Source organism: Calonectris borealis, chromosome 2 (assembly GCF_964195595.1).
Source record: "Calonectris borealis chromosome 2, bCalBor7.hap1.2, whole genome shotgun sequence".
NCBI lineage: Eukaryota > Metazoa > Chordata > Aves > Procellariiformes > Procellariidae > Calonectris > Calonectris borealis.
This window is the reverse complement of record NC_134313.1, coordinates 93,433,505-93,455,074: the sequence shown is the minus strand read 5'-3', so window position 1 is coordinate 93,455,074 and position 21,570 is coordinate 93,433,505. Positions and strand designations below refer to the sequence as shown.

The 21,570-nt window shown below is 43.4% G+C and overlaps 1 protein-coding gene across 1 annotated transcript; it reads right to left on the bottom strand.

Annotated features, from left to right (window-relative positions):
- Positions 1-6,110: 6,110 nt before the first annotated feature.
- Positions 6,111-17,468, bottom strand: LOC142079048 (leukocyte elastase inhibitor A-like). The gene is made up of 8 exons (XM_075142556.1): positions 17,422-17,468; positions 13,011-13,191; positions 11,308-11,421; positions 10,837-10,968; positions 9,888-10,005; positions 8,501-8,643; positions 6,631-6,801; positions 6,111-6,509 (listed from the first exon to the last, which is right to left on the bottom strand). Exons 1-8 carry the CDS (start codon positions 17,466-17,468, stop codon positions 6,111-6,113), a joined length of 1,305 nt encoding a protein of 434 aa, XP_074998657.1.
- Between the last annotated feature and the right edge of the window lie 4,102 nt (positions 17,469-21,570).

Genomic DNA, 21,570 nt, shown 5'->3' with positions numbered 1-21,570 from the left:
GGGGAAACAGAAACAAATCAGAAAATAAGAGTCTGATACGCAGCGTTCAGAGAGGCACCTCTCCCTCTCCTTGAAGTACTTATGTGCATCTGATAACCTCTGTCTCGTGGGGAGCATCTGCAGCAGATGATAGACCTGGGCCCATAACCACAACATGTTATTTCTTCTTTAACCCAGGCCTTCCGGAGAGGTGCAATGATCCAGACTGTGCCCCAGCAGCTTCTCTGCCTGAGGGCTACGCTTAGCTGGGGCTGACTCAGCACGGCACTTTGTCCGTCTCCGGGATCTCAGCATGTTTTTGTTCCTCTGTCAGCAAAAGCCAGAGAGCGGGGGGGAGCACACGGTGGCCTTCAGCAGCACGTCCCAACCTAATTTTTGAGCATCTCCCTGACTGTGGGTCAGGAGGTGGCAGGCCTAACCAGATGCTGCAGGACCTGGTCCAGAGTGCAGAAGTCCCAGTTACATGGCTTTGGGAACAGATCCTGCAACCAGAATGCTCCCATATGGCGAGAATTTCAGGGAAGAGGCTTTTCCCATTGACCTCATGCAGGAAAAGGGCAAGAGGAGTGAAGGCACTTAGTAGAGCTCAGTATGGCCAGCACTGGTGGTCATGTGCAGGGAAGAGCACTGAGCTGGAGCAGCTCCTTCGTTCAGACTGGTGCTCCCTGCCCCTCCAAGGCTGGATGTGGATTTTCCCCACGACACCACAGAGAGTCAGACACTGCAATGGGAGCACTTTCAGCTGAGGTGCTCAGCTCTGAATATTTACTGCTGTACTCCAGCTACGGATCTGGTTTCCTAACCCCGAGGTCTACCCAACATGTTTCAGCAGAACTGTGTGGGGAGCTTGAGGCATTGATGGTTTTGGCTTGAAATGAATGTGGGGCTCATGAGGCTTTTGTTGAGCTCCACGGTCATTGTCAGTCTGCACCTCGGGATGGCTTGCACAAAACAACAAGCATACTTCCACATGCATAGGAAAAGAGAAATTTTCTTTCAGATGGCTTTTTGGATGTACATGCTTAAAGCCAGCCTATGTTCTGTTTAGGAAAGCCACATCATTATTTTAGTGTTGCTTCTCCTTTCTGAAGCTGTCTATAATTGTGTGCATTAAACATGTTATTCACTGATTCTCCATAATATATACACAGAAAAATACAGTTAGGAAGTGTGACTTCTGAATCTGGTTTTCATAAAGCCTATGAATACTATGATGTAGTACCCGCTAGAAGTGATTATAATTCCATCTAGAAAATGAGTGTACTTTACCAAGAAAATAAAATCAAGGATTTACTAAGAGACAATTTTTTAATAAATATGGAAATTAAAAGTCTAGATTATCCTGCTGCCATTACTGTGTGACTGACTGTGCAGCTGGAGTAGAATAGCACCTTGTACAGTACAGAATGCATGAAACTACTTACATTACCATCAGTCAAGGTCAGACTTTGATGTGTGGTAATTTTATAATGTATCAAATATTACACTATTATAATTAATATTAATAAATTATAACTGAATAAAAGTTAACCTATTTATATTGATAATAAATCAATGTAATAAATTATGTACAATTTATATTGTATATCATACCCTGGTTGAACTTTGAATTTTAGTCCTGGTAATCTCTTTATAATACCTTGTGCGGCTCTTAGCCAGAAGATGCTAACTAGTAGCACTGCCATCCAGCTACCCTTCAGTCAGATTGCATCTTTCCTCCCTTGCTGCTCTGTTCAAGGGGAACAAGCCCTGGTATTATCTGAATATAGATAGACACTAGTATTTGTTTACCCAGCTAAGCTGACTCTACTGGGTTAATGGAATAAAATATGGTATAACGTGGAAGTTAAAAAAAGAAGTGAATTCGAAGCATTACTTCTGGAGGATTTTCTGAAATCGCCATCCGAGAGAGTGAGCTGGCACTTCTGTATGTGTGTTGGAAGTGTGGGATGGATGGTCCATGAGAAAGGTGACAGAAAGTTGATAAATACTGGAAGGGAGACTGGAAACTAGAAGTTTTGCAATGCATCAGATTTTTTTTTTTGGTAGAGTTGGAGAGATAAGAGTATTTGTAAGAAATCAGTGACAGGATTGTTTCTAAACATTATTTTATTACTGTTAACATTTTTACTAATGATACTGCTGTGTTCAGTCTCAGGATCAGAAGGAATTACTATACTTATCTGAGTTTCTGTCTAAAACAGATTAGTCTCTAGCAATCCATATCACCAAGGCCAAAACCAAAAATGACTGAGCGCCAAATTCTGAGAAGTTCACGGGAAAACTTAGGAAACAACAGGTCAAATAAATCCTGCAAAGTAGCCTCTCTTGAAGTGTACCAGTGGAACCTTTTCTGGTTTATTTTCTAGCCTTTGGGGTAAAGCTTTCCCCAAGAGTCAAATCAGTGTTTAAGCTTTCTACAGCAGTACCTCTGGGGGTCTTGACTCCTCTGGAAAATTAAGTGTGCTGTCTGTATTAGATTTGAAATACGTGTTGAATTGGTTTCTAAAGTAAAGTTTAACTCTCTTTGAAGATAAGCGAATAATACAAATAGTTGTGTACGGGGTAGGCATTTCACTTTACTGCTCATAAGGTACCGACTGATTTTGTGATTTAAGGGCCAAATTGTGGCCCTTCCCTGTTGGTACCAGGGAAGAGGTGAGTACCTAATTCAGTGAGACGATGAGCACCAGGTGACAGAGCATCCACAGCTGCTAATGAATCCTCTAAGAAGGGCTGTGGCCCCACAACTTGGAGAAGAAAGCTGAAGCACTGTGCAACCCGGATGCACCGCGCCAAGTTTCAAGAGGAGCGGCAGAGACTTGCTGTGTAAACATCTACTGCCACCGCTTGCCTCGCACCGAGAGGAAACCACGTGCAAAGTTAGCTCAGACTGAACACAAACGTTAAAAGTGATACTGTGAAAGTGCAACTTTCAATGCTGATCATGTCTCTAAATCCAGTCCCAGGCCATGAGCACTGAAAAGTAGTATTTCTTCACCTTGTAGCTTAAAAGCTATATATTTTGCCAATCACCGTTATTCCAATCACAGTCGAGTTTCTCCCACTTCCAGTTCCAGAAGGGAGTAGGAAAACAAGGCAGATCCTACAGAGTTCAGTAAATATAACATGGGATATTAAAGTCAGGAGAATTTGAGATTTTAAAATGTGCATGTATGTTTCGGGTCTAAGACACAATACCTAACAACTGTTCCGTTTTTTACCGACTCAGGTATTTTGTGGCACAATGTGGCTACTATAAACTAGTTTGACCAGCCGTAAATCAGTAACCGACCAGAGCTGAGTGGGGTTAGTCAAATTCAAGACCAGTGCAAGACACAGAACCACAGAATGGGGTTTGGTTTGAGGGGGACCTTTAAAGATCACGTAGTCCATATCCAGGGGCTTGGGGCAGGGCAGCAAACACCATTTGCAAAGGGGATGCCGGCTCCCCTGGCCAGCTGCTCGCTGTGGGGAGAGGAGAGGCACTGGACCGTGTTTGCAGGGATGGGGATTGGCAGAGAGAGGCACTCCCTTCAGTAGAGTTTGCACCGAGGGGAAAAAATGTAAAAAAACTATGTTGCATAGACGTTTGGTTTCTTCCTTCATGTCATTAGTCTTCTTTTCATAGTTCATGAGATTGTGGCAGTAGTGAAACCGCTGCCATGGCACGTAGCAGAAATGGCCTGGCCGCATCTCTTCCACTGCGCAGGGCTCACCACATCTTCACAGCTCCTGTGCTCTGTCAGCACAGGAACGGCCCAGTTTAGCCGGTGCTAAACGGAGACTTTTATTGCAAACCTCCCCCTCTATTTCTTTCACTTTCAGGACTAAGCTCCTGCATTCTTCACTGGTAGCAAGGTAACCCATGGTGTTGTTGGAAACTCCTGTTTTAACTCAAAGAATATGCTGGTGGTTGGGGACCCTATACTCATTTCTGAGAAAAGATGGCAATAAAGGGAAGTTTTTTTCCCCTGTGGCATTTGCTACTTCATCACAGGAATGCCCGTCCCTGCATTTTCAGCAACATTGTTGATTTTTGAGGTTGCAGTGCTCAGGACTTCCCCAGGGAATGTAAACACTGTATGATGACAGCTTTAGGTAACAAAACCAACGTCTAATAGGCAAACTGGGCTGCCAGCCTCCAGAAGGGAAACATGGACACAGCCTGGAGAACTACTGCTGCTGCTGTACTGCACCTTCAGATTAGACAGTCAAGAGTAGTTTGTCTATTTGACTCTTTTATTGTCCTGCTCCTGTCTGTTCTTGCTCAGTTATCATTCACTCTTATTTCCTAGACTTTCTTGTCCAAAGGGCCCCAGGTAACTTACAGGACATAAACTATGGTAATCATGAATGCAGAACATGAGGGTGCTTTACACCCAATTATATGGTGAACAGCTAATGGCCCCTTTTCATGGGTCATAAAGCATGTTACAAAGGTTAATTTGTTAAACCTCATGCAGAATCCCTCTGAGGAAGATGTTACTTATGTTAAACCAGCAAATTAGCAGTAATGTCTCCCTATCAGTCAGCAGCAAGTTTTATTTTTCTCCCACAGACTAAAACCTTCCCAGGTTATGTTTGACTGTGATTTCCATGATTTACACCGCCCTTTACAAAACTTTCTTCGTTTCTCAGAGCATGTAGAGACCCCTTTCAGATCTGCATCTCAGATTGTTACAATTCACCAGACAGCATCATGCGAGGAAGAAAACACATTTCTTCGAAGTTCATGGCTACAGTTTTACACATCAGTCACTTCAATGGGGTGCTTTAGACCATTTTTTCTTATTCCTTGAGACCGAAATCACTTGATTTATCCTCATATAAAAGGCAGCCTTCTTTATTATGTAAATAATAAATGAAATGTGTGTTTTCAGATCCTGTTCCTGCAGACACTGTGCATACAAAATTCTCTTTGGAGTCATTTGAGAACTTAGGGGGGCCTTAAGGGAGGTTGTCCAGAGAGGTGGTGGAGTCTCCATCCTTGGAGATACCCAAAAGCCATCTGGACATGGTCCTGGGCAACTGGCTGTAGGTGGCCCTGCTCGAGGAGGGGAGGTGGACTAAATGACCTCCAGAGATCCCTTCTGACCTCAACCGTTCTGTGAGCTTTTATTTCAAAAATGAATGCAGAAAAAGTCCAGTAAAAAGAGGGCCCAAATCCTGCCCTCCTGTATACATAATTACTGTTGTAATCAACGCCCTTTCTAGAGGTGTCCATGAGGGCAGAATCCTGTCCTTTTCCCTGACTGAATATTCCTACTGTTATTATCATAAAAACCAATGCTACTAATAAAAACTCACACAAAAAGATCCAGGGCTCATGAAAGGAATGCATATCACATCATTCTTCCAATTGGTAAGATGACACTTTAGATGTAGGCATACATCTAAATAAATAAATGAAGCCAAAGCTGCTTTTAGCATAAGCTTTTTATGTAATGCAGAATAGCAGAAAGGCAGATCCAGTACACATCGTTGGGGAGAAAGTGGTACAGTTATCAGTAAATAGGTATATAAGTATCTCCTACTTGGCAGTTGCTACAGGAAAGGGAATTATCATGGCCAGGTTTCCACTGTGCAAAGGACTTGCCACAGCTACAGAACGCAGATAAGGAAAAAGTGTCTCTAAAGCACCTCTCTGCTGACCAGGACACAGCTGGCCAGGAATCAAAAAATACAGAGCAGGGGTTACTCCATTTTTACTGGCAGTTTCTGAAAATTGTTGCATACAACTCTCCTCAGACAGCAGCATACCAGTTCCAACTTTGCAAGCCCAGGAAGGTGCTGTACTACACTACATGGCTGGGCTGGGGAACTGTAAGGAATACAGGAGCATACATGGGCATCGAGGAAACAAAATGTTATTCATATTCAGTGAAGTTCAGGCAAAATTCACTCCTATTCTGGATTCAGATCAGTATTTGCAATTCAAGGAGCCCAGCGGCAGAGCATCCAATTGATGGGTTCTAAGCTAAACTGCTTGCAGTGATTACTTTGAAATGGAAACTAGCTGTCAAAGGATTAAGAATGCATTGGGAAAAAAATACTGTTTCTGATTTTCATCCAGGTGTTTCTCACAGCATTAGAAAATGGCCCTGATTTTAAGGTGAGCAGAGTTTGCCAAAGAAAATAATGGTATTGGTAGGATTGTGTCTAATAAAGAATAAGAAAGGGTGGTCAGCCATAAACACCTCTGTGAGAGACCTCCTCACAATGACAGCTCCTGTACCAGCTGCTGCTATGGTGCCTTCCTCATTGACTTCCACATACGTCTTATGGACAACATTTGACAGTACCAGAGTTTTTGCAAACGACATTGCAGAAAGATCAGCTTTTGATTTACTGAAGATGTCAGTCATCCCCATCTCTTGTAATACCTCATTGAGGCTAAAGGTGCTTTCAAGCTTGAATCGGGGGAGGTATACCTCCACTCTTGTCTCAAACATGTGCTCTGAAGAGGCCCATAGCATTAAATTTTCATAGGTCATTGTGCTTTCAATCTAGAAGATGGGGAAAAAAGAGCTTAGAATACATGGGCAGCTTTGAAAAGTTTAGATCTTTTCCCAGCCTTAATTCAGACAACCACCTTTCAGCCACAGTCCATGGTATATACTGCCTTACCTGCTCCAGCCCACGGGTAGATCCATCAGCCATGTCACCTGGCAGCAGGATGATCATGCTCAGCGACTTCTGAGCATAAGGGAGTTCAAGGACCTGAGCACCCATCTCCTCAATATAGCCTAATTTAAACATGCCTTTCTGATACATCATCTGCACAGGTTTTTTCTCATTCTATTTAAAAGAAAATTATACAGTCACTTAAGCAATACAGCTCTTAACATTTAAACTTATTATAGGTGTAATATCAGTAGTCAGGGTTTCAGCAGTAATTGTAGTTAGGCTAAACATTTTTCTTTATTTTGTTGCATCTACAGTGACACACAAAACATCGGCTTTGCCATGCATAAATGAAGGGGATAATTCTCTGAAAAAAAATCAATCTCCCTGCTACTGATCAGATGGTGAAGTTGCTTAAGAGTGTTACGCTTCCAAACAGGCTAATGCTGGTTGGATTTGCAAGTCCTAACTTGGACTAGAATAAAGAAGAAATAGCACTGCAAGAATCGGGCTGTCATTTTTCAGACTGATTGTTTAGACAGGAAGCAATAAATAGGTTAAGAGCAAAATCATAGCCTTTCTCAGGCATGCTCTTCTAGGTCTTGTTATCTTGCCTTTGTTGTGATGGGGTTGTTTGAAAGCTGTGTAAAGACTCAAGTTTCCTTTTACAGTTAGCTAACTTCTTAGCTAACTTCTAAAACAGTGGAAGAAGAATTTTGGTAGATGACATTTTCAGAAAAAAATCCTGCTAGTATTGATTAGCGTATGAAGAAAAATCTATGCAGCTTCTCCCTATCTCATAGTTTCTGCTACTGCAGCAGTGCACCAAATGCTCTCAGCTATAGACCATTGTCAATATCCACATTCAAAGATATATTTGAAGTCACAAATATAAGTACTCAATATGACAGTTTCTTACTGGTGTCTTAACTAGATGATAACATGATAACTAGAAATATATATGTTTTTCCAACCTTTTTCTTTGATCTATGAGGAACACTAAAAAGAGACTTTTTCCCATACAAAGCTCTGCAAGTTAAGATCAGACCTAAATCTGTTGTGTTTTTTTCTTTTGTTATGGATGAGAACTAATAGAATATTGGCACAAGATATGGAAAAAAGACAAAACTGAATTAAATTGAAGTCTTTTCTGATAACATCTGTTAGGCTTAAATGGCGCACACAATACTTGGAGGAATGTGCTTGTTAAAGAACTAACTTTGCAACCATATTGACAATACCTTAAATTAAACAATGAAGGCTTTGGTGATATCCCTATGGAAGGAAAAAAGGGCTAAAAATTAAAATACATTTAAAATAAACTTTCAAATGTTGTAAATACTACAAATAAACCAAAATACCTTATAAGAATTTTTCCTTTTTCAAATTGCAACTGTATATTTATAGTTTGTTACTATCTGGTCTAGTTTGTTTGGTCTGTTTGTTTTAATCTCTCGAATGCATAGCTAATGTTAAAATGTATTGAACATATAAACGCCAGGATGACGCCCTGGAGCCTGCATGAAATGGAATGTTCAGGTTCGCTTCCATCCATGACAACTATTTGTAATGACTACTATGTTCAAAAGTGCTAATCAAGGCTCACGGTTGTGTTTTGCCAGTCACCAAAGCAAAACTCTGAGTTGTTGCAACTTCTGAGTCTAGCACACATTTTTAGTAAAGATTATGCTTTTCTGTGGAAAACCCTCCTGCTACCTCTTCCCAACAGGAGAGGCAGGTTAAGTTCCCAGCGCACCCACATCTTGCTCTCAGGGCAGCTGTGCCCTGGACATTGTGCTTCTATGTTATGCTTGCTTCATTGTTTACAGTATCTAGGGTAAATAATATTAAGATTTACAGAATGCAGATGTACCTGATTCACTTTAAAATCTCTCTGTACTGTTTTGTGTTCCTCAAACTTGTGTTCCCAGGATGCTTTGAAGTAGATTACATTCACCAGCACCAGCAATGCATGTGCGTCGATCACACCAGGAGGAAAGAGTTCCTTGATTTTACCTAAAGGAAATTTTGGAATACCCAAGTATTTGCTAGTTGTCATTAAGAATCTGGACTGAGATTCAATTACTTGTCTGTGAACTTAGTTTTGGAGAAACTTAGAAATCCAGTTCTTGATTTATTCAAAGGACGGGGACAATATAGGCAAACAAATGGTAGATTCCTCTGCACTGTTACCAGCCAGGGAGGACAGGAGGGATTGGGGTCACCAAATTAGCCAACTGTCAGTGTCAGTGGCCATACATATGTACCAGGTGACATTAACCACGGGGAAGGAGGCAGCACCGTTAATCACATATTTTGGTTTACATGAGGGCATCTTTCCCTTTGCACCAAGCACAGCAGTTGACCAGCTGTGGAGCTTTTGACCTTCTACTCAGAGGCTGAAGTAGGAGTTAGCGGGTCCACAGGCTTCATATGAGCACCCAGAGCAACGATGGCTCCTAAGACCATGCAAGGTGGCTCCTGAAGCCCTCTTACTGGGAACCAACTGGGGTTAACAGCCCTTTCCCACACCAGTCACAGGCCGCTCTGCCAGTACAAGGACAGGTTTGGTCAGGAGATGGGCAGATGAGAAATTACAGGAGCCTTCAAATCTATTTGCCTGTCCCCCAGCAAGTTCTGGTTTATGTTCAGCCGGAAGATTTAGAAAATTCTCATCCCGCTGCTACTGCAGCTCTGGCAAAACTAAAGGAAAACGGCATATACCATGTTTAGTCTAATCGGCAAGAGCCAACGGCCCCTACTAGCCTGTTAAGGGCAAGAGTTGGTTGATTGTCACTTGTGATAGTGAGTCCTGCTGGTGGTCACATCTCTCATCTTTGTGAGCATCACTCTACGTATAACCAGGTCCTCGGTCGTCCTCCCTCCTCCCCAAGGTTGTTCCCAGTCTCACCGTGAAGCTCACAGCTTCCATCCCCTGCTGTCCTGTCCCTGTGGCTGTTCGTGGAAGCAATTTGTCTGGTCAAGCCTTATAAGGTATTATTGCAATTATCATGCCAGGCATACGGGTGGGAATACAAAAGTGTTTTACAACAAACACACCTTTAATTCAGAAATAATTTAGCTGATAACTTACTCCAGTATTTCAAGAGTGGATGGGAAGACAAAACTGTCTTTAAACAGCATAAGATTGAACACCCAGAAACGTGAACAGGCCTTTGCTTTTCATACCCTGGAATTTCTTTTTTTGAAGCAGTGGAAGAAGGCAGTGATAGTATGGCTATGGTTTTGCTTTGCTTTACCTTGTGTCTCACTTTCAACCCAAGTGTTAATTTTTATTCTGGCGGCTTCAAGAGCTCCGTGAAAGTCCACTGTTTGCAGCATTGCTCCATACAGTTCCTTAGTGCACATTAGAAATTGCTGTAAAGCAAAATAAAGATGATGAATTGTTAAGTACTTGTTCCCTTTTGAAAGAAATCAATGGTTCAGAACTATTTTAGAAATGGTGAGGGATCTGTTGACTCCATAAGGCAAAATTTCATTTTGGAAACATCAACTAGCTGAAGTCTATTCAGAGAATCTTTGAAGAAGAAATAATCATTCTATTGCATAGGCAAAAAAGTAAATACGTAAAAAGAAAGCCACAAGAAAGAGTCTTCCCATGGAGAACTGCCTACCTGAGGTCCAGATAAAAATAAAAAATTAGAGAAGATGTAAGATGTGTTGCTTAATGCTTAAGTATCCAAATCATTCAACAGAAATAATTAACAGCAAAGCAAAGATGTGACTATCAAGATATCCATAGTAGGTAATCTAGAGACCACTCTGTCATTCAGTAAGAAAGGAGCAAGTTCAGCACAGCAGCTCTACGCATGAAACTATATAACATCTCGGGTGATAAGCCCTCTCCAAGATTACTGCTGCCCCAGTCGTGCCACTTGCAAGCCCAGAAGTACCTTGCGGACAGCTTGAATAGGCCGGTTTTGGCTGTAGTCACACTCTGGCTGAGTGTAGACATATGCCAAAAGCAAACAGACTCCTGCTTTATTTTTGCTCTATAGCCATTGATATTCACAGGGTGGGGGTTTTTTAAATGAAAGAATTGAAAGCTGACACACTTATCTCTTTTCCACCAGCCCCAGGGAGATACGACTCCAAGAAGCACATCAAGTGCTCCAAAATCAACACGAGGGAGGCAACAGCGAGGCTCACAGTTATAGGGAAGCTTGAAGTCAGACACAGGCAACTTACCTGCTGGAGTTCAAATCCTTGTTGTATAAAGAGATTGTTGGCCAGGGTTAAAACATAGCTTTCACCAAGGTTTTGTATTTGTAAAAGCAGTGCCTGGAACGCTTTATGGTTAAGGTCCCCATCCTTGTTACACTAGGAATATTACAAACACAACAATTATAACGATTCCTCCATATAGCTTTGGTTGTTAATTTGCATCCTAATTAGATTACACTATAGGCTAATTCCTGTTGTACTGATTTTTAAATCCAGCCTGATCCTCCTTCAGATGAGATCACTGAAGGCTTTGGTATTGACTTCATGGAAGACTTGGCCCTTAATAACACCTTGTATCAGGCATTTCCTAGCGGATTAGGCAGACTTTGTGCGTGTGATCTTGACTCCCTCCAGTGGTAAACTCTAGTGCTTTATAACTAGTAACCTACCGTGCAGCGAAGAAAAGGCTCCTGTGCTCCCCACCCAAGGACGTACCTGTGAGAGGGATGATTGTCTTTCCTGGCCTTGTTCTGGCTCCATTTCGGGGGCTGCACTCTCAAGGTCAGATCCAAGGCTCATTCTTCCTGCAGCTTTCCTGACGTGGAGCACCTGCAGTTCAAGATGCCAAATTATGGCAACTGAAACTGGGATAAAAGCATTTTCCTTGTTTAACAGATTTGCTATGCTGTCCTGGATATATGGTGTAGATTTATGGAAGATATTTTCTCAGCTTCAGTCAAGCTGAAATGACAGGCTTGAAATTGTTCATATATTCATGTTCAAATTCACATTTCTATATTAGCAAACCAAGAAGAACTTGGACTTAATCCCTAACAAAATGTTACTCTCCACTACCTCAAAATGTTTACATTCGATTTGTCTTTTTATTGCTACAGTTACCTTAAATTTGAAAACAAAAAGTTGCCTCAAGCAAAGAGACAAAAATAGTTTTCTTTGAAAACATCAAAACTGGCTTTTTATAACCATTCTTAATCTTTGCATCAGCTTAGGAAATATATCAAAACCACAGTGCTCTTAATGGAAACCAGTCCTTGTTTCTAATGTGCAACTATCTCGCTGAAAAATTTCCAATAGCTTCTCCTTTATAATAATGTTGCATCGTACACAGACTTAATCTTTTTTATTGAGGACACTGGATCCCCATTGCTTTTCTTAAATAAGCAAGAGTCTGTGCATTGGGTCTATGTGGCAAGGTTATGGTAGCCAGAGGGCTGCAGGGGTGGCCTCTGTGCGAAGAGATCGGGGGCTGCCCCCATGTCGAACAGAGCTGACAGTAATTGGTGAGTGATGTCCCCGTCCTTATCTTGACCCACAAGTTTTTTCATCTTATTTTCTCTCCCTGTCCTTGTTGAAAAGGTGGAGTGAGAGAGCGGCTGGGTGGGCACCTGGCAGCCACCAGCCAAGGTCAACCCACCACACCCTGGGAACCTCATGAGGAGGGCATGTCTACCTTGGCTGCCAGTGACCCAGCAGTCAGACTGTGCACATGGCAGTGTTAGGATATGATGGATGAAGATCTACCAGTACAGAGCGAGCTACTGACAAGAACCTCTGCGTCAGGATTACTGGTCTTTTACCATTCATGGACACAAACAAGAGAAGAAATATTGTAGAAGGCAGAACTTGCACTGTGGGGAGTAAAGCCACAGCGACCAGAGAGGTGGCCTTCTTCACCCCCTCCCTGCCCACCTGGGTCCCTGTGAGCTCTGCAGGTGAGACATATTGACTTTGGAATGTCATAAGTGATAGGCGAGCTAATGCTTCCAGCCACCCAGGTGCAATCACTTCAGGTTTCTGCAACTCTCCCCACTACCCACCCAGATTCACGCTTTCAGGATTCTCATAGGAACTGCGAGAGGAAGCGCCTGCCCATAATTTTGAAACAAAGTCTGATATTCTGGCAGCAGGCTGGGGGAAAGCCAGAGTGCCCCGCTGTATCGCCTCCTCTCATTCACCTCTTGCTCCATGCTCCTGAGTCTGCATGGGGCCATGGTGCAACTCACACAAGCAGACGGCAAGGATCATAGCCCACCAAGCACGACTGAAGGCAGCACCTGTGCTTGTATTCGTGTTTGTTTCCTACAAGACCCTCGCACACGTGCGAGGATGCCCAACATTTCCATTAAGGGAACAGCAAGCCATGTGGAAGCATCTCAGCATGTTTTGTTAATACTTACTTTCTCTATCTGAGCAGCAGTGTTGTTTTTTGCACCTAGATGGACCAGGGCCAGGGCAACACAGATGCTCATTGGAGAGAAGACGATGTTTGTGTCCTCTGCATTTCTGTTGAGCTTATTGTAGAGATCAAGGCAAAACTCAGTAATCGGTCTAGAAATGGTGCCCATCATGAAGCAGCTGCTGACTGGGAGCACAAAAGAAAGGAGAAATTTAATGCAGCTTGTTGCCTAGCTAGATCACACTGTGAAGCATCTGTCTGCCCTGAGATTGTCCCATAGCTGGTTGCTAAATAATAGAAGTTTGCTCAGTTCTGAGAGTTTGAAACAGCCAACCTTGCACACATCTGTCGGTCCATGCTACACAGCAGGAGCAAGGACACAGCAGGTCTGGAAAAGGGACCCACGCTCACAATGTAAGTGAATTCCTCAGAAAGGACCATTTTTCTGTCTTATCCCATGGTGTACCTTATTTCAGATCATGGTATTGAAAACAGTCAACTGTGGATTAACATTTCCTTCTCCAAACTGGTTTGATGTATACAGTTACATCAACTCTTTCCTCTTGTAACAACATTGTTAATTTGCATTCTCTGCATTGATTAGTGACAGAAACTACGCCCGCACATAACCATGTCTGGTAACCAAAGCTGTGGTATGAGGGTTTTAAACAACAGGTTTATAAAAATAAAATCGCCATCAATTAAATGTTTTCATATATGAAAAAGGGTCATTAACAGCTGCGGAGACTGAACTACATATGGAAACATGAGCAGTTTGAAATACACTTTTTCCCTCCTCATGAGTTTTCCAGGAGGCACAGATTCAGGCAGGATACACAACTAAAATTTCCAAACAAAGCAATAGCTCAACAGCCCTGACAAGAAGTCTGTAAGTTCCTGCTCAATGATATGACAAGATCGGCGTCACTCTTTTCTTTTGTACTAGAAACATAATAGTCTGATACCTTTCCCGTGGGTCATTTACCTTAAATCCACTCTGCTAAGAACAAGTTGGGACCAAATTCCAACTTGGTCCTTGCAAGCAGGAGGCCATCTGAAAAAAAGGGCCTTAGAAACTCCTTCCCTGCCCCTTCGGAGAAGAATTGTAAAGCTGTTGTGTGGATACCAGTGGGATCACACGAGCTTTTCTGGAATCATTATACACAAAAAAACCCACATCGCTTTCAGTGTCAAACAAATGATATTTTGGACAGCACACCGAAAAATGTGTGAAAAGCAAAGCATACACTCCTGCCTGCTTGCAGACATAGAGATGAGTAGCTGTGGCCTGTGTTCCAGAAAGGTACTTTATTTAGGGGAAAATACACAGCCACATATGGAGAGAAGGCCCTCACGTCGCCCACACCACAGATCTGGCTGGCTCTGGCTTTCAGCTGCGTTGGGACAAGCGTGGGTCGGGTCCCTAGCAAGCTGCCAGAGCTCCTCTCCGTCGAGAAGATGGGTGAGTGCACAGCCGGGCGGTTATTCCCGCTGCCCACAGAAAGCCACGGCACAGCAGGTCCTCCTCCCCAGCCCTCTGCCCCCCGGCTGCTGCAGCCCGCAAGGCCAAGTCAGGTGAGGAGCTCCAGCCTGTGTCACCAGAAGGCTAAGGGTGCAAAAAGGCTGGTGCAAAGCTGAATTTCAGGATTTTTCATTAGCAGAACCCTTGTATGGCCTGTCCTGGGCTGTCGGTGTCCAGCAGCCACTTTGAGAGGGGTCTTGAGCCTTCTTGAGAAGCAGCTGGCTGGTGTTAGGGACCCCCATGCCCTCCCAGCCAACGCTCCCCTGCCACGCCATTCACCCACTGAGGCCCCAGCTCTTCTACCACAGCCACAGCCCCCCCGTCCCAGAGCCTGCCCTTCGCAGAGCTTTTTTACTCCAGGAACTACTTGCGTTGTCCTCAAGGACGCAGAGCGCATGCGGCCTCTTGCTCAGCCGTGAGCCAGACACAAACTTTGCGTGAGAAGCTGGGGCTCAGGCACCAGAAGTTACCAGGACGTAGAGAGTTGATGTGGCTCAGCGGAGATGCCGCGTTCGTCTGTGCAAACCATCTTAGCTCGCAGCACGTGCCAGACAATGGGAATGAACTCAGCCCACAGGAAAACAGACTTAAGCCTAAGACAGATCGCTGCAGTGGCTTGGAAGAGCTGAGAAGCCAAGTTGCTGAATATATGAAGGTGCCACACGTGGCAAATGCAGACACTTCTTGCCTTTTGACTAGCTTGAAAAGCACAGCAATAACCAATGCTTCACCATGTTTCTGACCAATGCTCTGTGGAAAGAACCTGCGATGATGAAAGAAGAAGTTCATATATGTTTCATACTGAGACGTTTGTTTTACCCTGAAGTCCAGAAGTACTTCACATAAAGACCTAATACAAATGGGCAAAACAGAGGAGAAATACCCAAAAGGTTCTCTGAACAAACAAATTAAAGATGAGTTATATCTCATTAATTCTGAAAACAGCTGTTCTAGCTCTGCTGTTTGTGTCTTTGTGTGTCTGTGTCTTTCATTTTCCTTTTAATAACACAGTCATCTTACCACAAGAAAAAGACATTGCACTAAATAATCATTTGTCTTTTCTTCCACCTTCATTACCGACTATCCAGAACCTTGTGAAAACAAAACTCAGCGCTTCTTTAGTGCTGAAGTTTGTATTGCTTCACTTCCACACCTCTTGAAAGATCTGAAATGGAGCTGTGAAATCGTTCATGGTGAATGTAGGTCATGAGGCACGTTGTAGGTGTGCCCAAACCTCAGAACGAGTCAAGGAGAAAAAAAGAGTTAATAAACTTCCTCAGCAGGAAGGAGGCACCTCCACCCCACCCTGCAGGGAGAACCTGCCAAGCGTGGAGGGAGAACCCAGGAGCTGGGAACAGGTTTTAAAAGCGAGTGCCTGGCGTACCGAGGTGGCCACTCCTTTAGAAAAAGCAGCAGACTGTCCTCAGGGTGACGTCCAGGTGCAAACACTACGGCCAACTCCGTGGTTTTGTGAGTGGAAACTACTTAGAGAGCTGCCCTGGAAACCCAAAGCAAGGGAGGGGAGGTGTGGGCTGGTGGAGGAACTTTCTTACTGCAGAATGAAAGGATTTAGTGAACTTTCTCAATCTAAATTGGGGCGGGCACAAGCGTATGAATGATTCCACACCATAAAGCCGTGTGTGTAATCTGTGTAATCATTCAATCAGTGAGAGGTTTGGAGTTACTGCGAGGACAGTGGAGTTTGGAGCACACCTACATGGCGGACAACAGATGGTAACGTTACTTTTAAAAGATCTTGGAGTGGTAAGGAGAGAAGATATAAGATCAAAAGAAGTGTTCCAGGAAGATCATAGCTGCTGTTCTGCACTAGCCAAAGCGTCTGCACTGAACAATAGCAATAGTGCAGAGACAGCAAGCAGGGTTGGGGCTTTACAGCTGATGAAGGGAGATTCTTTGCATGATGGTTCAGTAGCTTTTAACACAGTCCGACAGATGGAAATCGCTGGCGCTGTTATACGTGAGCAGGAAGCTACCCAGGAAAAGAGCTTCCTTCAAAAGAAACCACTGTGTACCAGAGACCTTCTAAAGATGACAAACTTCTTCCATGGCTGTGTTAAATGAAGAACACTCCTTTTCTATAACTATTCATGATCTGTTCTCTCTTCACAGTTTGTTTTCAGCTAAGGGTAGATGAAATCAAGACAAAAGCTCTCAAAGAATAAAAAGCTCAAAGCTATCATTATTAATAAGTGTATTAGATTATATTATGCAGTCAAGAGGAGGAGGCAGTAAACAAGGTGGAGAGGCTGAAAGAGCTGTAGCCTTGTTTTTAAGGTAATTCTATATTTAATACAAGGTAAAGCAAGAAGGAACCTGTTTTCCCTGATGCCACATGATAATTCCCATTGCATGTTTTACTTATTCAATCTGCCTCCCATTAATGTGCTTTAATGCACATTCATTTCTCATACACAAAGGAAGACAGAATTGGCAGAAATGACATGTGTTTATCCTAGAAAAGGAGCACATGCCAGATAATACTGTCTCCTCACATGAAATATCTATGATTGGTAGAAGTGACTTTCTTATTCTTCACATCCATTCATACAAAAAGACATTTCCAAGTGTTTCTCTGCTGATTTGGAGTAAAAGGGACAAACAGCACATAAGAAAAATGAAATTTCCTACAACACAGAAACTCTAATCATCCCTGTGTGACACAAAACATTTCCAAAGTAACATGCTTTAAATTAAAACCCAATACATTTCAGTACAAAGTAACTTTTCAAGGGAAATGTTACCAAGTTCATTTTCTAAACTTCTGAACCTCTAAACTTAGCTTCTCAGGCTGTTACTTCTATGCCAAAAAGGGCTTTTTCTGACTGCTTTTATTCTTTTGCATCAGTACCCCAGGATGTATCTTTTCTACCTCTTTCTATGCCAATTATTCCTGCATAAACAGACATGGATGTACATTGGCCTGTTATGGGCTGTATAGTGGCGAGTTATTTACTATGCCTGTGTGCAGCTGCATAGGCTTCTCAGCAAGCTTCTAAACTTCGTTGCCAAACCCAAGAACTAACATGTTGATAGCGAAGACTAGCATCCCTACTAACAAAACAAAATCTGAATACCGCTCCACCCTTCCTATTTTATATAGTCATTGTTTAAGAACATAAACAATCCCCCGGCAGCGGGGATCAGGGTACAGGGGAAACGCCTAAGCACCCAGCCAAAGAACTGCATGCCCTCTCGCTCGTCTAGTGAACATTTCAAGGCTTTTTCTTGTGCCATGGAAACCTGAGTAAAAGAAGGGAAATTAACCTGTATCTCCCACTTCATGGGTGAGTTTGCCCAGGTCATCAGCACCATCACTTCATGTGAAGCCCATTTCTACCAAGGTGGGTAGAGCTGCTCTGAAAGAGCCTGCCCTTCAGCTCTTCTGGAGACATAGGCAGAAAAGCATCTGCTTGCTGGTGTAAGCTGCTGAGCTGATCAGTCCCAGTGGCAACTAGAGCTTTCTGGATGGGCAGAGAGGTCCTGGGGAAATTTCAGATTCAAAAGTCTGTGAAATTTAGGCAAGAATCTTTAGATTCACAGCTTTGGACATGTGTTCCTAAATTCCCCATCTACGTCCCACTGAAGACCAGCTCCCTTAGTGTGAGCTTTGAGCCACCTGAATTTTAGCAGTGTGTTTTGCTGCCTGCAGCCCATAAAGGTATCTCCCCCTCTCTCCCATCTGTAAACATGATGTTTACTTTACCAACCTGTAGACTACTTTGGATCTGCCAAAAAAAAATCAGAAGTTATTTTTTAAAAAAAAGAATTGTTTACCTTCTTGCCTGAAGAGGTTAAATGAAGAGCACAACAGCTGAGCTCTGGAGCACGTTCTTGTGAATAGTGTATTACAAAAATCTCCCACTCTCTTGTGGGAAAGTTCAGCCTCTAACCATTTGCTGATGATAGCAGCGTGTTGCAATTTAATGCAAATGCCATCAACTGCAGAATTTTCCTGCAGAAGACTGAGAAACCTGTATCTAGCAATATGCTAATAGTATTTCTCTCAAAGCTGCTTAGCAAGTTTGGCAGGCAATATCTGCTGGCAACATCTCCTGATTGCAATGACAAGTCACCCTCAGCTGGAAAACTGGGCATTAACCCTGGAGATCCATGGCTGTACTGGTGTGCGTAGTCCCTTTCAAATTTGAGGGGGTCTGGCATGGACACAGGGGTGTGCAGGGTTCATGCCAAGATTCAGAGGAGCCTTGTTTGGCGCTGAGCTTGCTTGCAGAGATAGAGCAAATGAATGGGAAATGCTTTATGATGCCTACAGCCATCTCTCTCTCTCAGGTAAGGAGTCAGCTTTCTGCGTATGGAAGGAGCTTAATCAGAAAGAAGTATTTCCTTGAACTGTAACAGGAATCCCCAGCCAGGGGGTATTTTTTTAAATTGTTGGAGTTAAGAATAAAAGACTGCCAGGAGTGATTGATCACACAGGTTATGTCTCCAGCATAAAGTGAGACGGGAATCAAGAGATGGGAAGCATGGAGCGGCATGAGCACAGCGTTTGATCTCCCCTAATCAGCACCACTGAGCTCAGGTGCAACACTGGGTTATGGCAGTTGGACTCAGGGGTCAAAATTAAGTCCTTTAAGGTTGTATGTGTCTTTGCAACCCTGAAAATTTTCTGTCTTTCCTTTCTCACCTCTTCTTTCTTCCCACAAAGCATAAAACTGGCTTTGGATCCATAGGATATTTGAGGGATCAGACACGGTGAGGGAAGAAAGGCGGAAAGAGGAAGAAGGTCTCCCAGCACCATCTTGCCCTTCCCACACTTCCCTTCTAGTGCTGGAGCTGGGCCACCCTCTTCCTCAGGCGCAGCTCCCACCAGCTTCGCTGTTCCCTGCTCCTCTGCCAAGGTCTCAGCCCAGTTGCCCAGGCTCCAGTGTTTCAGTGCCCATCCGAAAAGAGGGATTTGTAAACAATGCAAGATACAATGATAAAATGAGCGTTCTTGTTATCCTTATTCTTTTCCTCGCTTTTTTGCTTCCATTTGCCATTCATGTCTTTATTTATGTTTTTCCTTCCTTCATGTTTCTGTAATGTTCTGTAGTCTTTCTCCTCAGTTCCTTCTGTCTCTTATCTTTTTTTTTAAATTTATTTCTGCACATTGCCTTACCATGTATATTTTCTTCTTCTGCCTTTATGAGTCCTAGCCTCTTTTCAGTGGCAGTCTAAGTATTTTCGAGTATCTTTCAAGACTTTCCTTCTTCCAATCTCTGTGCTTTCTCCCTCCCTCCCATATTAACATCATTCCTCCACTGATTTATTTTACTTGCTCTCTACATATTTTACTTGCTCAGAACTTCCTTGACACCAGTTTAACTGCTTTGCCTCAGGAAATGTCAATGTATGTGCAAATTCTGTCTTTTCTAGGCCCTCAGGATAGTATATTCAAGGTTCAAAACAGTACTGCTTTTCCAATGGGGCCAATTGGCTTTACGTAGCATTTTTCAAGTTTCAAAACCAAACTGCTCTTCCCCACAAACACCTTTTGTTACCACAAGACATTAAAATGTATCCCTTCTCTTCTACAAAATGCCGGGAGCAGGGAGTGGGCAATGACTGTGCAGCTGAGCAAGTGATGTGATGACTGTACACATAACGCTGCAGTTTGCAACTGCCTGCAAAAGCCAGCCACGGCTTGCTTTTTTCCATCAGGGCCATCATCCGTCGCTGGATAGTAATGCTCTGTTGAAAGGTGAGGTGGAGCAGCTTGGCGATCTGAGCAAGTCCTCAGCTATGTTCACTTTCTCCATCGTAACCAACGCCTTTCAGCATGTACGTGTTCCTATACACAAGCTCCCACACACGTTTTCCCATGTCCTCCCATGCAATTTCTTGCCCAAGGCCCAGAGGCCAGCAAGAGCGGAAACGAACAATAGACCATACAGCGTTTCTCACACCAGCAGGGGCCTTACTGGTACTTCTCCCTCACGTGCTGCAAGATGGATAGGTTTCATACTGGGACTGGTAGAGAGAAGAGGCAGAAGTGAGAAAAGAACCTGAGCTTTTCATGGGCAAGCTACCCTCTTTATCAATGACCAATAAATGGGTTTGCCTTCTGTAGACTAAGACAGCTTTGTATCATCTCTAACATCTGCTTGCCTTGCATAGACTAGGATACCTTGGTATTAGTCAGGAGGTGGAGAAAGATGGGCCCCACCCTGAGGCAGTGTTTCTCTCTGCTTTCATGGGATAACCCTTCCTGGCAAAGCTATCACAAGGAACTCTCTGAGAAGACATGCTTACGTAAATTTGTGTGGATGTACTAAATGCTCTGATCAAATTTATGACCTCCATTGAATGAAGACTGGCTCCTGGATTGGAATGTTTTCAGAATCTGAAAAAGCTGAGAGAGTGATGTCTGAGCTTTCCTCCTTCAGGAAATCTCATCCAGGCAGAAAAAGATGGGATGGGCAATCTGCCAGAGGTTTTCTTCAGCCTAGCAGACCAGCACAGATGTAGCAATAAGTGTGATATGGCCTGCTGGACAACTGGAACTACCTGACCAAGAGTCAGTGCCCCAAAACAACCAAACTGCACAGACTATAGGCAACTGGTCCATCTTGCCTATGTATGGACTGCCCGTGCAGCTGCTTAGTCAGTCGTCAACTCCACGTGCAATGCCCTGACCCACCTCCTACAGGAGAACCAGTAGAAACCACAGTGACGACAGCTCTGGATAACTCTGACCCCAGTCTCCAAAACAGATTAGATAATGATGGGGTGTATAAAACATTTCCCAGACATCCAGCTATCACTGAAGTTATTGAGCTGGTAAACATCTTTGCAGGCAGTTCCTTCTCAGACAGGATGGGCTGCAAAGTAATTGTTATATTTTGTGTTCTTCTTCTGACTATTATCCATGTATCAGGACACCTGATGCATACCAGCAAAGACCCCCAGAGGTCTGCAGGGTCTCATCTCCCATTGGTTTTTGGAAGTTACTCCCCTCAGTACCTTTAAAGATACAGGCGAATGACTCCAGTTAACCCTCTGGTATTGAAATGTGTTA

Excerpts from the sequence above, each read along its gene's own strand:
- LOC142079048 (XM_075142556.1), bottom strand. The coding sequence starts at position 17,468 with ATGTACATCCATGTCTGTTTATGCAGGAATAATTGGCATAGAAAGAG. Across the intron at positions 11,422-13,010 it reads CTGCTGCTCAGATAGAGAAA|GTGCTCCACGTCAGGAAAGC; the intron begins GTAAGTATTAAC and ends CTTGAACTGCAG. Across the intron at positions 8,644-9,887 it reads GGTTGAAAGTGAGACACAAG|GTAAAATCAAGGAACTCTTT; the intron begins GTAAAGCAAAGC and ends AATTTCCTTTAG.